The sequence below is a fragment of the Cervus canadensis genome, chromosome 3, assembly GCF_019320065.1.
Source record: "Cervus canadensis isolate Bull #8, Minnesota chromosome 3, ASM1932006v1, whole genome shotgun sequence".
Taxonomy (NCBI): Eukaryota; Metazoa; Chordata; class Mammalia; order Artiodactyla; family Cervidae; genus Cervus; species Cervus canadensis.
Window position 1 is genome coordinate 47,730,050 of NC_057388.1, and position 15,511 is coordinate 47,745,560.

Below are 15,511 nucleotides of genomic sequence, written 5' to 3' on the forward strand. Positions count from 1 at the left end.
TGCGGCGGGAATGCCTTTGGTAATTTAGTGAACAGTCCCTACTAGTGGTGATTTCAGTTAGTCCCTGAAGTTCCTAATTGAATCAGAAATCATCTGCCCCAAGCTCTGCTAAAGTCAGTTGCCTGATCATAAATATATATTCTTTTGACCAAAGCACATCTGTTATATGACCTCAGCCAGGAGGAAGAGAGGCGAGGTAAAGACAGTCATGGGTTTTGTAGCTTTTCAAATCATTGATGCTTCCATTAACTTCATCACTATTAATGTTTAAGTCTCACTGCTAAAAAACTCACCTAAAGAACTGCAAAAGATACCAGTATTTATTAAAGACTATTATTTTTAGAGCAGTTTTCGGTTTACAGTAAAATTGAAAGGGAGATACAGAGATTTCCCAAGTACCCATTGCTCCTCAGATATGCGTAGCTGCCACCATTCTCCCCAGAAGGCTGCATTTTTTCATTGAGGAGCCTACACCGACATGGCCAAGTGCCTGGTTTATCTAAGAGAAGAACGGACTGCTTCACGAATTTCTGTCTTTCTTGCGCAGGGGCCATGCTCATCTTCCTTGAAATCTTCCCTAACCCTCTCCCTCTTCTGGCTCTCTGGTAAACATAGTTTGAAAAGGATTGATTTTACTTATTTTGAAAGGAAAGTTCTGATCTTCAAGCTCTACACTTTCCTCCATTGTGTTTGAGGATGGGCAAGTGGGGTGTGCTATAAGGAACAGAAAGTGGGAAGGAAGGGTAATGTGTTCAATTTACCAGGAATCACTTCAAGTAGGTTAATAAAACGGATTCCTGGGGTAGGTTTACAGTGGGAATGAAGACAACTGCAAAAACAACAGAAATCTTGTAACTGCAGCATGGAACCATATCTTTGGGGGTACTTAGAAGCACACTGGCATGTGACCAGAATTTCTTCTTCCAGTTTCTCACAGGAATAAAAGTAAACAGGTCTTTTTTTGGAGAAGACCAAGCTTCTAGTATTTAATAAAAAAAATAATTATACCTTCTTTAGTAGGAAATTGAAAGTGAAAGAAAGAGTTAGTCACTCAGTTGTGTCTGACTCTTTGCAACCCCATGGACTGTAACCCACCAGGATCCGCTGTCCATGGAATTCTCCAGGCAAGAATACTGAAGTGGGTTGCCATTCCCTTCTCCAAGGGATCTTACCCACCCAGGGATTGAACCTAGGCCTCCTGCATTGTGGGCAGATTCTTTACTGTTTGAGCCACCAGGGAAACCCAAGGAAATTAATATCCACCTATTAATTGTGGCCCATGATCTCATTTTCACTGGAAGACTATCAGAGAAAGTGGGAGAAATATGATCCTCTTTTGAAAAACATGGGATATTATAACAGATCCCAAAGCCTCATGTGACACAGTGATGTCACTTTAATGAAGCTGCTAGAATCACTGAACCACTCTTGCATTTTTGTCTGTGCCAAATTCTATCCCTTGATGTAGGATATACAAACATTCACATATTATCCTCAGTCTTAATATCATAATTCCTTGGTAAAGTAGAGATTTACATGAATGTGTTTCTTATAAAAATAGTTAATTGTTATATCTGTTATATAGTTGAGAGATTTCTCTTCATAGTATATAAATCTTTGTCCTTTTGTGAATCCGCTATAGTACCAAAAAGGGACTCTTATATAAGATATAACTCTAAAAAGAATTGCCCCCATTCAACCATGTGTGTTACACAGCATTACTTAAAATTTGCACATTTTAAAATTTGAAAACATATCTTCATGCTAGCAGAGTTGTGTACATTTTAAGTTAGCATTTTAGCTGAGACTTTCCTTCTAGGGAAATTAAAAATAAGACAAAGTGAACATGCCATAGACTCCGATATGCCATCTTATCACTTACCCATATTAGAATATTTAATGTCATTTTTATTTCATTTATTCAAAATCCTTTTTTGAACACCTACAATTTGCAAGTCCTTGTGAGATATTCCATACACATGTGAAAAGTGATTTCTTCCAGCACTGATGTTTAAGAATTCATCCAAGTAAGATACCTCATCCAGGGTGTCTCACTGAACCGTCATGTCGGCATCCTTTCATTTGATGTAACAAACCACAGATCTGTATCTCATGCTCACACATAACAGGGGATGTTATTACCTAATCGCTCTTTCACCCACCCCAAGTGCAGGTAAGATCAGATTTGGCTACAGCTTTGTTTTATAGTTTTAAATTTTTATAGCTTTAACTTTGAATGGTTAGAAACAAAAGGACAACGGCACTGTTCTAACCCAAGCCCCCGTCTTCCTCCTCTCTGTCTCCAGTTCAGAGGTCAGGTGCCGTCTCCCTGTGACCCCGTGTGCAAGACAGTCGACTGGGCCCTGGCCGTGTGGCGCCAGCTCAACTCGTGCCTGGCCCGCCTGGGCACACCAGAAGCACTTCTTGGGCCAAAGTATTTCCTGTCTTGTCCTGTAATCCCAGGGCACGCCCAAGCAACAGTGAAGTAAGTGTCATTGGTCCTTCTTTCCCTTTAAAGTGTTTAAAGTAGAGCCCTGGCCAGTTGGGAATGTTTGAGAGTGAGAAAGCTATGCCACTCCTGTCATCAACATGGAAATCAGAGGATGACCATGACTTGTGTGTCGGGCAGTTCCTAAGGAAACAATTTTTGCTAAGACTAGATAGATCATAGGTTTCCTCTGTTTTCAAACCTCTCATCAGATCCATATGTTGCTTGCTCTTTTTTTTCTCCTGATTTCTTTAGTCTGTAAAGTTTTCCATGTATTTTTCCCTTCCATGTGCATTCATTTATTCAGCACTCTACTGCTCCAGGATCTTATAAAGAAAAACAGAAACAGGTAAACAGTTTCATTAGAAATACATTGTTATTTGTAAGGCAAATTCAAACTACTTTGGTGTTGGATAATTTCACTTATTCCAAAACAACCTTGGGAAAGTTAGCCTATCCATAGAAACACTTAGGCTTTGTTCAGGGTCTTCAGCTCTGTCCTGGGTAGAGTTGTGTGTGATTGCTGGGAGCCTGGGTCCTAACTGTGAACCCTTTCTTGGAAGGTGGATGTCTAAGCTATGGAATGCTGTCATTGCACCCAGAGTTCAAGAAGCAATATTGTCAAGAGCCTCTGTGAAAAGACAACCCGGCCTTGGGCAAACAACTAAAAACCCTAGCCAAGGGCAGCAGGCTGTGGTTAGAGCTGCTCTCAGCATTTTGCTTAATAAAGCTGTTCTGCATGGCTGTCCCCTCCAGAGAGCAGGTATGTGGGTTTATGCTGGGAGGAGAGGAAATTCGCTCTTATGTAATGCTTGCTTGAACTGGCTTTTAGGGAACTCTATTTTCTCTCTTTGTAACGAGTGAGATTATCTCCATGTAATGGATGTTGCACAGCACTGCTTTAAAATGAACTCACTTGCTCTCTCTTAATTACTGGCTCATGTTTAAATATGAGACTTCAAACTAATGTTTGCTGGTTGACAGACCCCTGCTGGGTATGATAGGCCCCTGATTTTGAAGAGGTTATTTCTTTAAGTGTTAGAAATGTTGGATTTTGCTTGACTCTGTGCAACTGCGCTCTTGCTTTCGTCCTTCTGACAGAATGTGGTTTATGTTGTTTCAGAGCTGGACCAGCATACAGCTGATTTCAAAGGAGGAAGCTTCCCTCTGTCCATAGTTTCAAGTTACGGCAGTTGCAACAAGAAGAAAGAGAGTGGTGCCTGGAGAAAGGTGAGCACCAGTCCTCGCAAGAAGTCTGGCCGGTTCTCTTCACCCACCTGGAACAAGCCGGACTTGAGTGAAGAAGGTAAGGGGGGCAAGCATGAGACGTGTGTACCCATGAGGTGGTTTCTGAATGCCAGTGTGCTTTAATGTTTATCACTATGCATTCAACAAAGCAAAATTTTGAGGATTTCAATGTGTATTTTCATGGAATAAAGCATGTGGAAGGTACATTCCACAAATAGTTGAGAGCCCTCTACCTGAAAAAAACAAACATTCATACTAGAATGCTGAAATTAAATTTATCTTTACCATGTTAATGATCATCTACTTTTCAGCAATTTGATTTTCTTGGGATCCACACAGTTATATTTATGTAATAAAATCTGACACATAAAAAGAAAGAAATATGCAAATGTGCATTCAGAAGTGAACCTTAAACTTTTAGAAGTATGTGTTATTTGATTATAGACATATTTAATACCAGTTTAAGGTGTTTATAAGTGAGTCAGCTTTACATATTTCTTCCTACATGAGATGTATACCATGTACCAAGTTTTCTTCTAAACACTAGAAATAGAGCAGTGAAAACAGGAGATAAAAATCCCTTCCCCACAAAGTTTCATTCTAATAAATTATTAGACCTATTCCTTTTGCTTTTGATATTAGGATAATCAGTTGTACAAATTTTAAATATCCTTGCTCAGTTCAGTTCAGTTGCTCAGTCGTGTCTGACTCTTTGCAACCCCATGGACTGCAGCATGCCAGGCTTCCCTGTCCATCACCAACTCCCGGACCTTACTCAAACTCATGTCCATTGAGTTGGTGATGCCATCCAACTGTCTCATCCTCTGTTGTCTCCTTCACTTCCCACCTTCAATCATTCCCAGCGTCAGGGTCTCTTCAAATGAGTCAGTTCTTCACATCAGGTAGCTAAAGTATTGAAGTTGCAGTTTAGTATCAGTCCTTCCAATGAACATTCAGGACTGATTTCCTTTAGGATGGACTGGTTGGATCTCCTTGCAGTCCAAGGGACTCTCAAGAGTCTTCTCCAACACCACAGTTCAAAAGCATCAATTCTTCGGTGCTCAGCTTTCTTCACAGTCCAACTCTCACATCCATATATGACCACTGGAAAAACCAAAGTTTTGACTAGATGGACTTTTGTTGGCAAAGTAATGTCTCTGCTTTTTAATATGCTGTCTAGGTTGGTCATAACTTTTCTTCCAAGGAGCAAGTGTCTTTTAATTTGATGGCTGCAGTCACCATCTACAGTGATTTTAGAGCCCTGAAAAATAAAATCTGTCACTGTTTCCATTGTTTCCCCATCTATTTCCCATGAAGTGATGGGCCCAGATGCCTTGATCTTAGTTTTCTGAACGTTGAACTTTAAGCCAACTTTTTCACTCTCCTCTTTCACTTTCATCAAGAGGCTCTTTAGTTCTTCTTCACTTTCTGCCATAAGGGTGGTATCATCTGCACATGTGAGGTTATTGATATTTCTCCTGGCAAACTTGATTCCAGCTTGTGCTTCTTCCAGTCTGGCATTTCTCATGATGTACTCTGCATATAAGTTAAATAAGCAGGGTGACAATATATAGCCTTGGTGTACTCCTTTCCCAATTTGGAATCAGTCTGTTATCCATGTCCAATTCTAACTGTTGCTTCTTAATCTTCATACAGGTTTCTCAGGAGGCAGGTCAGGTGGTCTGGTATTCCCATCTCTTTAAGAATTTTCCACCGTTTATTGTGATCCACACAGTCAAAGGCTTTGGCATAGTCAATAAAGCAGAAATAGATGTTTTTCTGGAACTCTCTTGCTTTTTTGATGATCCAACAGATATTGGCAATTTGATCTCTGGTTCCTCTGCCTTTTCTAAATCCAGCTTGAACATCTGGAAGTTGATCGTTCACATACTGTTGAAGCCTGGCTTGGAGAATTTTGAGCATTACTTTACTAGCGTGAGAGATGAGTGCAATTGTGCAGTAGTTTGAACATTCTTTGGGATTGCCTTTCTTTGGGATTGGAATGAAAACTGACCTTTTCCAGTCCTGTGCCCACTGCTGAGTTTTCCAAATTTTCTGGCATATCGAGTGCAGCACTTTCACAGCATCATCTTTTAGTATTTGAAATAGCTCAACTGGAATTCCATCACCTCCACTAGCTTTGTTCATATCCTCCCCTAAAAGATATCATATTTGAGTAAGAATGAAAAGATGTTCCAACCTCATATGCATTATGGATTTCTAATACATGTAATTAACTTTACGTCTTCGGGAGCCCCTTGTACCCCACACTGTTCTAAATGGCAACTCACTCCAGTATTCTTGCCTGGAGAATCCCATGGACAGAATAGCCTGGTGGGGTGCGTTCTGTGGGGTCACAAAGAGTCGGACAGGACTCAAGTAACTCAGCAGGCCCGCACTCATGGCAGCCTTACAGCAGTGGGGCTCCTAAGTGAAAGGAATATGATGTCTAAAGTCCTAAATTTCTTAAAATAGAAGCAGTTGCTTTTGTTACCATAGTTTTCATATGGAAGATTGTATTGATTTTTAATAAAAACTAATGTAATTTTAACTATATCAATACATGCCAGAGTTGTGTGATTACCCCAAGTATGTGATCATAAGTTGTGACTTAAAGTCATGTAAGTTTTAAAGTAATTGAATGGATAGTCCCTGAAAAAAATACATAAACTCTCATTGTAAAGGTAAGTGTTATTTATAATAGGATACATTCTGATCTCCAAGGCTTGCCCTTACTTCCTAAAGTTAGAGTGTTTGCTTCAGGGAATAAAATCATTAGAGTATAGCCCCACAATAGAGCAAAGAGACTCCCTCAGCTGGCTTTCTGTAACAAGGATTATACCCATTTATCCTTTGAAAGTATCCAAAAGAGCTCGACAGTGAGGACTGCCATCCCCATTTACAGATGGCAGAACTGAGACTCAGATCCCCTTGATCACCTGCTCCAGACCATTTCTCCAACAAACGGGGTTCTGCAATCCATGTTTTTGTTTCTTATGAGTCCAGAGCTGTTTCCTTCAGTCTGTGCCACTCATAATAATCCTGGTACTCAAATAAGGACACCTATGCAGGCTCTTCACTGTGTCACTTCCCAATTCATTAGAATTCCTGTAGGATTCAGGATCAACTGCTTTCCTGAGCTAAGTGAGTACCTAAACAATAAGCACTGTCAATATATATTGCAATACTGTAGAGCTGTCAGACAAAATCCATAAAATGAATATGAACTTCAAACAGTATTATGGAGATAAATCTAACTTGGAAATATATATTTGGAAAAAAGCTGATATAAATTATTTTAAATTTATATTTGTAATATTTATTAGTTGTAGAACTAGTGGCTATATCAAATGTTCTTTCAAACATGAAAACTTAATTGAAAGATGAATAAAATTGTATGTAACCATAGTTTGACATCAACATAGAGATTTATACAATGCATTAGCCAGGGTTTAGGTGAATGAACCACTGGTTGGTTAACAACCAGAGGTGGACATGCCTCTAATTTTAATTTTTTTTAAATAAGTCACCTTGTCCAATAATTACACTTCATACAAAATTATTACACCAGTGTTTGGGTTGATATTTTTGGACATCATTGTTCTAAAAAATACCAAAGCAGAACTCTCTTGCATTCCATGCAGACCACTGGGGAAGCTCATAAAATTTGATAAAGACACAGCCCTTTTCTGTCCTGACCTAAACTAAGCTGAGATTATGGTCAGTGCCTCTGGAGGGCAGAGTCCAAGCTTAGGCACTTCCATGCTAATTTGGGGAAAGCTACTAGTTAATGCTTTATGACAGTAAGGACACAAGTGTGGATGAGGAAATGTAGACACCTGATGATGATCTGCTTTTAATCAGGATATACCAAATTTGACAGACTTCTCAAAATCATTCTTTAGAGATAATCTATGCTAGCACCATTCATACAATTTTAGAATCCACTCAAATGCATTAATACAGCTGCTTCTATCAAATGTAGCTGCTGCTGCTAAGTCTTCAGTCATGTCCAACTCTGTGCGACCCCATAGATGGCAGCCCACCAGGCTCCTCTGTCCATGAGATTTTCCAGGCAAGAGTACTGGAGTGAGGTACCATTGCCTTCTCCGATAAAATGTAGAGTATTATAGAAATAGATTTTGAGTCTAAAATGCTTAAGTGTTTCTCAAACTTTTGACTGTAAGCCACAGTGAGAAATATATTTTAAAGCCTGACCAGTACACATAGACCTATGCATTTGCATGTCTCTGTAAATGGATACCAATTTATATATTTACTACATACAAGCTGTGCAATCCGATGTTTCCTATTCTCTTTGTTTTTTTAAAATGGGTTGAAATTTGCAGTTAGAAAAACATTGGTATGATATGCAGTGACTTTTTTTTTTTTTTTGTCATACATTGATATGAATCAGCCATAGATTTTGTTTACTTTTCCTATTTAGTTTTCTGTAAAATGCAAAGCAATCAAAAGTTGTTTCTATACCGCTAACGCCACCTGCAGTATAATACATCATCGGGCCCACACATCAAAAACTGTTGGGTCTACACAGTCAGGATCCCTTGGAAGGCAAACAAAGGGAAATAAAGGGATTACCATCTTCAAAAGGCAGGTATTAACCCTCTTTTAGGCACTTGGAGAACAAAGGCCTAAGGCTGTGGGAACTTGCCTGGTTAGAATAGGATCCACTGATGAAAGCAGAGCTGAGGAGTCCTAAATTGAGCCTCAGGTGGTGTGAGTTGTACTGATTTCAGTCATAAATATACATGAAGTCGTTGCTCATTCCCTAGGCTTCCGCAGGGCCTCAAGAGATGGATTTAATCCAAAAACAATATGAAAATACATCAGAGTCTAGAGACTATTTCTTTTAAATACAGAGTTCAAGATGCACAGGGACATTCTATGGAAATAACTACATTTTTTTTCTTTAAACAGGTATCAAAAGTAACACTATATTACAGCTGAATTGTAACAGGAATGCTTCGCTGTCAAACCAAAAGTAAGTGTCCCTTGCAGATTTAACTCATAACAAACAGTACACATTCTCATTGTGTGTGTGCGCAAAGTCAGCTCAGTCATTGCGACCTCATGGACTGTAGCCCGCCAGGCTCCTCTCTCCCTAGGATTCTCCAGACAAGAATATTGGAGTGGGTTGCCCTGCCCTCAGGGGATCTTCCAGACCCAGCAATCGAACCCTCATCTTTTATGTCTCCTGCATTGGCAGGTGGGTTCTTTACCACTAGCGCCCCCTGGGAAGCATTAGTTTGTGCAACTGTTATGCTGTTAATATAATTTTTTAAAAAGCAGTAGAGGTAATTCAAATGCTAGTATTAAGCTGAAATTGAATGAATGAAATCTAAAAAACTATAAAGGCTATTTTGCTTTTAATTTGAAAGATGAGAAATGTCACTGACTTCATTTTGTATCAAATTTTATAGTTATTATCAATACAGTTCACAAAGATATGGTAAAATCCTGTATTTGTGAACTTTTAAATAGGCTTTGGAGAAGGCAATGGCACCCCACACCAGTACTCTTCCCTGGAAAATCCCATGGACGGAGGAGCCTGGTGGGCTGCAGTCCATGGGGTTGCTAAGAGTCGGACAAGACTGAAGCGACTTAGCAGCAGCAGTAAACAGGCTTTAGAGGACTGATGATTTTAATGACAGATTTACAGAAACATAACATGACTGACTTTTTCTCATGCTGCTCCTAGGGAATTGTTGACTATGCTTCCAAATCTGTAAACTGAAATAAAGATTTATCATAGAATTACAAGAGGGGTAGGGGTCAATGAATCTGTGTCACATGCTTGTTTGTGCCAGGCCCACTGTTAGATCTGTTGTATTCAACAGCCTATATAGTATTTGTAATAACTCTATGATGTAGCATAAGGCATTTGATAGAAGGGAACCCATGAACTGAGGTGATGAGTACCAAAAAAAAAAAAAAACCGACCCATGGTCACGTTGCTAATAAAAAGTGATAAATTCACATTTACGCCATTGTCACACTGCCCTGTACACCAGCGTGTTTAGTGTCATCCTTGGGGACAGAGAATGAAAGGGAAGAGTAAGAAGACTGGAATGCTCTAAGTCAAAGTGGATTTCTTTGTGTAATAAAATTTTATCCTATTGAGAATTCTGACTGGGAGTTAGCAAAATCAGATGGGAATGGGTTGTTGTATAAAGTGACATTTATGGATGCCTTTAAAGGATGTTAAAAACTTTTTTCCTCCACAAATCCCCCAGAAAGGTGTGAGGTCTAGGTTTCCATATTGGAAGTTGGGTGGTTGCTCTGGGTTTGAAAAACTCTTTTCTGAATTCTGTGGTAGGTCTTTAGAGAATGATCTGTCATTGACATTGAATCTGGATCAAAGACTCTCTCTGGGTTCGGATGATGAAGCAGATCTTGTCAAGGAACTTCAGAGCATGTGCTCTAGCAAATCTGAATCTGATATAAGCAAGGTAAGCGGGACACAGTGGGAAGGGCATTGAGTGGCTCCCCGCAGCAGACAGACTTCTTGGAGCCACATCATAGCTCTTTCCCTGAGAAAAATCCCTTATCGGATAGTATGATTAATGCTCTAAATCAAAACTTCCATTACCTTGCTTAGAAAAGTCCTTCCTTCCTAAAAAACCCGCTTATACAAGGGAGCTCTATTTAGCACTGCTTCTCTGAAAAACCCAAAGTGAAAGTTGCATGTGTTATCACAAATTAAACCAATACCACCGTTTCCTTTCCGTATTCCTAACTTGGGCTGTCACCAATCAGTAAGCGCATGACAGCAGACTTGCATTCTGCAGAGAGGAACAACTTTACTTATAAAATAAGAAAAATAAGTGACCTGTGTAATTTGTTTAAACTGAAATTTGAGATCCAAAGATCTCAAAATCAGTGACCCAAAATCTTGAAGCATTAACAGCATCAAGTTCAACCTGTTTTTGCACTCTGATATCTGCAGCAAATTTTACCAGGCTTCCTTGATAAATGCCTTTTGCTTGAAAGGGAGCGAAAGAGGGTAGTTATATCTTGTGCAGCTTCTACCCAAAAACTCACCTGTTGTATTTGGACAGTCTACTTGGGATAAAGAACTCACTAGCTTATTTAATCTTGCTGGGAGTGAGTCAAAATAGTTAACCCTGGAAAAATAAGGTTACAATGAAAAATCTTGCAAACGTTATATCCTTTCATTTTGTGCCAAGTTTTTTTTTTTTTTTTTTTTTAAATAGGGCTTATCTGGTTGTCTTCTTTTGACTTTAAAAGACTCTTTTTTTTTCCTTAGAAACTATGTCTCATGCATTTGCTGTTAGTTTCACATGAAAGCTTAAAGTCCTTATGTGAGCATTTTAGGACCTAAGCTCCTGACAGTAAGACAAGGACCACACTTCTCACTGTGGGTTTTACATCTTACCTTGAGTATGTCACAGTTTACCTGTGAAAACATGACTTGTGTATTTTCCAGATTGCTGATTCCAGGGATGATTTAAGGAGGTTTGGTAGTTCAGGAAACAATCCTGTGTTTTCAGCAACTGTTAATAATCCAAGAATGCCAGTGTCACAAAAGGTAAGTGTCCCTTTTCCCTCCCAAATGGGACAAAGAAGGATTGTTGTGAAATTGACTTTACAAATCTTTCAATGTGCATTACAAAGTTACTTTTACACTATAGCAGGGAAATAATCAGGATAAAGGTGTAAGTGTTCACTAGGTAATCAAGGTTAGAAAAAAGTACTGTTTGGCTAATAGCTTGAAGGAATCACATAGAAAAGCATTACTTTTCCCCCCTTCTACTTGATGCCAAAAAACTGGATTCCAAAATTTGAGTGTCTCTTCTATTTGTTTTCACTAGTTTATGCCAAACCTAGAATTAATGTAACATCTCTCTTCTTTGCTGTATTTTAAAATGGAACACTGAATTTCTTTTGAGCACCATTTTGGAAAACTGGAGTTAATTATAGCAAAGTGCTAAGTGATAACAGAAAAATCTACACATACATGATTTACTTGAACTTCCATACCATGCATGTTTCAGAGACAGAATGTCCTTTGCAAGCAAATCAGAATGTCCAATAGAAGAGCCAGGATTCCCATAGAGTTCCTTACCCTCTTGAAATAACTTTTATGATTGGTTAATAAATGCCAAGAGATGAGATGTCCCAGTATGGTACTACTGAGTGAATGGAAACAATGAAAATACTTCTTACCCAGTAGTGCTTTTATGAGGAGGTCCATTGTGGTTCACGTCCCCTCACGTGGCAGCTGACACAGACCTGTGGGGAGAGGGAGTGCAAAGAGCAGGATTAAATGGTGAGCGTGGTGAGACTATCCCATTTTTAATCCTCCTCTGATCACTGGACAGCGCTGGGCTCCCGTCCCCTGCTCTCTCACAGCTTCAAGAGGTTTCAGTCCTGACTAGTTTCCTGTGAAGCTGTGTGTATTGGGGGAAATACTAACAAGGCTGGGGTCTTATATAAAAATATACAACATGACGATCTACAAAGAAGAGCATGACCTGTCTGGCTTACTCTATATAGTATTTGGTCGTCTCCGCCATCCCTTCCCACCCCCACCACCCCAACTCGGAATGGCTTAGAAGCACAGTAAAAACATAGTTGGGAGCAGATAAGAATGACTGAGGAGGTGACACCTGGGGTCCCTGCTGATAATTCTGGCTGGAATATATTTTCGTTCAGGGGCTGTCCCTGAACTATGATGCAGAACACATTCCTTGGGCCTGCCTTCTATTTCTTTGCGCACTGAGCAGTCTAAGGACTATTCCCCGGTGATTGGTTGTTTTCTTAGAATCTGCCACCAGAGGGCGAAGTAGTACTCATTTGGCATTTGCCAGAGTCCTGAACCCTTCCAAGCTCATGCCTTTTCCATCCTGAAAAAGGCAGTGAGCATTTCTTGGTTAGATGCCCAGTTTCTTCTGTTATCAGGAAGTAATTCCCTTTAGGAGGAAAAGCTCTCTGTGTTAGCTGAAATCACTTTCTCCTATGTGGTCAGAGAGGGGCCTGTTAATCAGGCAGCCTGTCAGCCGGCCTTCTTAAACAGAAAAGCCCTTATTTACATAAATACATATTTAAATCATCCATAGACAATATAATAATCAATGTTTTCTTCTTACGGAGATGAAAGTTCAGTCCCCTAAAGCAGAAATTCCCATTTTGGATTCATCATGAAAACTATTTGAGGATTTGTTTTTTAATCCCTTGTACCCGGACCACATGGCCTAGAGGTTCTGCTGTAATTGGTCTAAGGTACAACCTGGACGTTGGAGTTCTTAAAAGCTCCTTGGGGACTCACATGTGCAATCAGGGCTTAGACCTGTTCTGTAGCACATACCTTTGATCCATCATTCACATTTTCTACCCCATTTCTTTCCAAATTATGTCCATGTTCACCCTTCCTCCTTTCCCACTTCACCACTCACTTGAGTTCAGTTCTGCTGATTGGTAAACGTGAAGGGGGACCTGCCCAAGTGAACTCATGATCAGCGAAAACACTGAGAAAAAGGTCTTACTGTAGCATCATGAGTCACACTTACCTGTCCAACCGTGTTTCCTCATGGGCAAAAAGAGACCTGGACCAGGTGATCAGAAGTACTAGAAGAATGCTAGCATGCAGTTCTCAAGAATTAAAGATCTTGAGCTCCCTTAGTTACAGACTCATCACCAGGAAACAATTCAATACAGCAGAAGCTCCATTAGCACAAGGATGGTGCCCTTTTACATTCTCCACTGTAGGCCGAGAACAGTGCTTGTCTGATAAACATGCAGAATATGTGAGTAATAGTCCAGTTAGATCTAAAGGCAGAAAAATTCAGTGACACACTCAAGGTAAAAGTGTTGCATTGTAGAACTGCTTACAAATGGTTGGAGTAGTCCAGTTGGACTTCCAGGCCTAAGACTTCATACAACCTCTGTTGACGAGGAGACTCCAGACTCAACCAGTTTCACTGACTCCCGTATCTGGCATACCACAGAGGACCCAAGGGAGATGAGACAGTGAGTCTGTAGGACATTAGGCATTCAGCTTCTCTCCTCCCCTGTGTGTTTTTCCCCCATGAGAACCTGTGTTGAGGGAGAAACTCATACATACTTGTACAGGGACAGAGAGGAGGAAGTTAGTGCCGATCACAGAAGTTGGGAACAATGTCAAATTAAGCTATTCTGTTTTCCTTCCTTACAGGAGGTCAGTCCTCTCAGCAGCCATCAAACGACCGAATGCAGCAACAGTAAATCAAAGACTGAGTTGGGTGTTTCAAGAGTTAAATCTTTTCTTCCTGTTCCTAGAAGTAAAGGCACCCAGTGTTCCCAGAACACCAAAAGAAGCAGCAGCAGCAGTAATACAAGGCAAATAGAAATAAACAACAACTCAAGAGATTTGGAACCTACGCAAAAATGAACAAGTAGAAAAATCTAACAAATAGGCCTGCCTACAGTATTCTCATTCTTCTGTATATTTCACACAGAAACCAAGGACAGCAAGATGTAAATACCTTTAAATGAATCAAATGTTTTCACTGCAATATAAAGTATGAGTGCGGGACCACTATTCAATTTTTTGTAAAGAATGTATTTATAACCAACTTCTTTTTTTTCAATTCTGTCAAATTGAACTGCAATACCAATAAGTTATACCCACTTTTCAAGTAGTTTTATAATAGAAAAGTCATAATAGTTTTACTCAAGATGTTCAGGGTATTAAAACAACTGTCTGTGTACTGTATATCTATACATATGTACATTTAAGAAAGCTATGCATCATTGCATACTACATTAAAAATGTGTACAGCATTGGCTTAGATAACATGTATCATTTTAAAGAGATCATAATTTTATGTTCACTTGATGAGAAACTACTAGAATGGGGCAATAACAAATCATTTCTAAATAGTTACTTTTCTTAAAAGCCATATTAAGTATTTTGCCTGTTAAACTCTAGTTTTCAGTTTCAAAACTTTTAATGGTTGCATCATGTATATTTATGCTTATGAGTTTGCATTATGACTCCTGTAAATATGAACTTATATAATGCAATAAAAGTGTTATCTTTCTTACAAAAGTTTTGTACCTAAGTAGATATAAAAAAGAATAACTGTAAATGCTTCAATAAATAAGTTAACTCCCTCTTCTAGTGGCACAATTGATATTTTCTAGAGTTTCTTCTCAAATTACTAATGAAATGACATAACTCAAAGTTATATGCCGTGACACCAAATAAAATATTGAATTAGTGAAATAACTTTGCTGTAGTTTTTATCTATTGCTGTTAGTAGTTTATCCATGCAAAAGATACTTGTGTTCAATTTAGAGCCATTTAAACTGGTCCTCCATGTTTATATTTCAGTAGCTATTTAGAGAAAGACTTTTGTTACAAAGTATTAGTTGGTTTAAACTAAAATAAACATTTCATTGGAGCTCTTGGAATGAGGTGCTCATTGAAAACAAATTTTTCATACTTACAAAAAAAAAGTATAATTATATACCAACAATCATTTGCTTGTCTTAGAGTATTTAAAGTCCTTTCTTGGCCAGAATGGTTATTTAAAGTATACATGTGTGCATGAAAACTATATTACATTTTGCAAGTATCTTTAAAAAAACGTATAGTGAAGTGGAGGAAGAATCAAGGAAGAGATCAGTTCCAGTACCTGTCAGCCCAGGCTTCATCTCTGCCATCCTTGGGTGTACAGCATGGACCCGTGACAGGAAGGGGAACTAGAGCAAGGGACCGAGGGTCAGTAGGAGAGGGAGAGGCTGGAAGAA

At 39.2% G+C, this 15,511-nt stretch overlaps 1 protein-coding gene across 1 annotated transcript in view; it reads left to right on the forward strand.

Annotated features, from left to right (window-relative positions):
* The window catches only part of CTTNBP2 (cortactin binding protein 2), a 164,032-nt gene extending 149,048 nt beyond the window's left edge, over positions 1–14,984 (forward strand). Inside the window, exons 17-23 of the mRNA XM_043463106.1 lie at positions 2,307–2,485; positions 3,052–3,251; positions 3,612–3,794; positions 8,675–8,738; positions 10,074–10,206; positions 11,205–11,306; positions 13,932–14,984. Of these exons, the coding sequence (XP_043319041.1) occupies positions 2,307–2,485; positions 3,052–3,251; positions 3,612–3,794; positions 8,675–8,738; positions 10,074–10,206; positions 11,205–11,306; positions 13,932–14,147 (1,077 nt within the window). The 3' untranslated portion in view covers positions 14,148–14,984. The remainder of the gene's footprint in view (positions 1–2,306; positions 2,486–3,051; positions 3,252–3,611; positions 3,795–8,674; positions 8,739–10,073; positions 10,207–11,204; positions 11,307–13,931) is intronic.
* Positions 14,985–15,511: the final 527 nt, after the last annotated feature.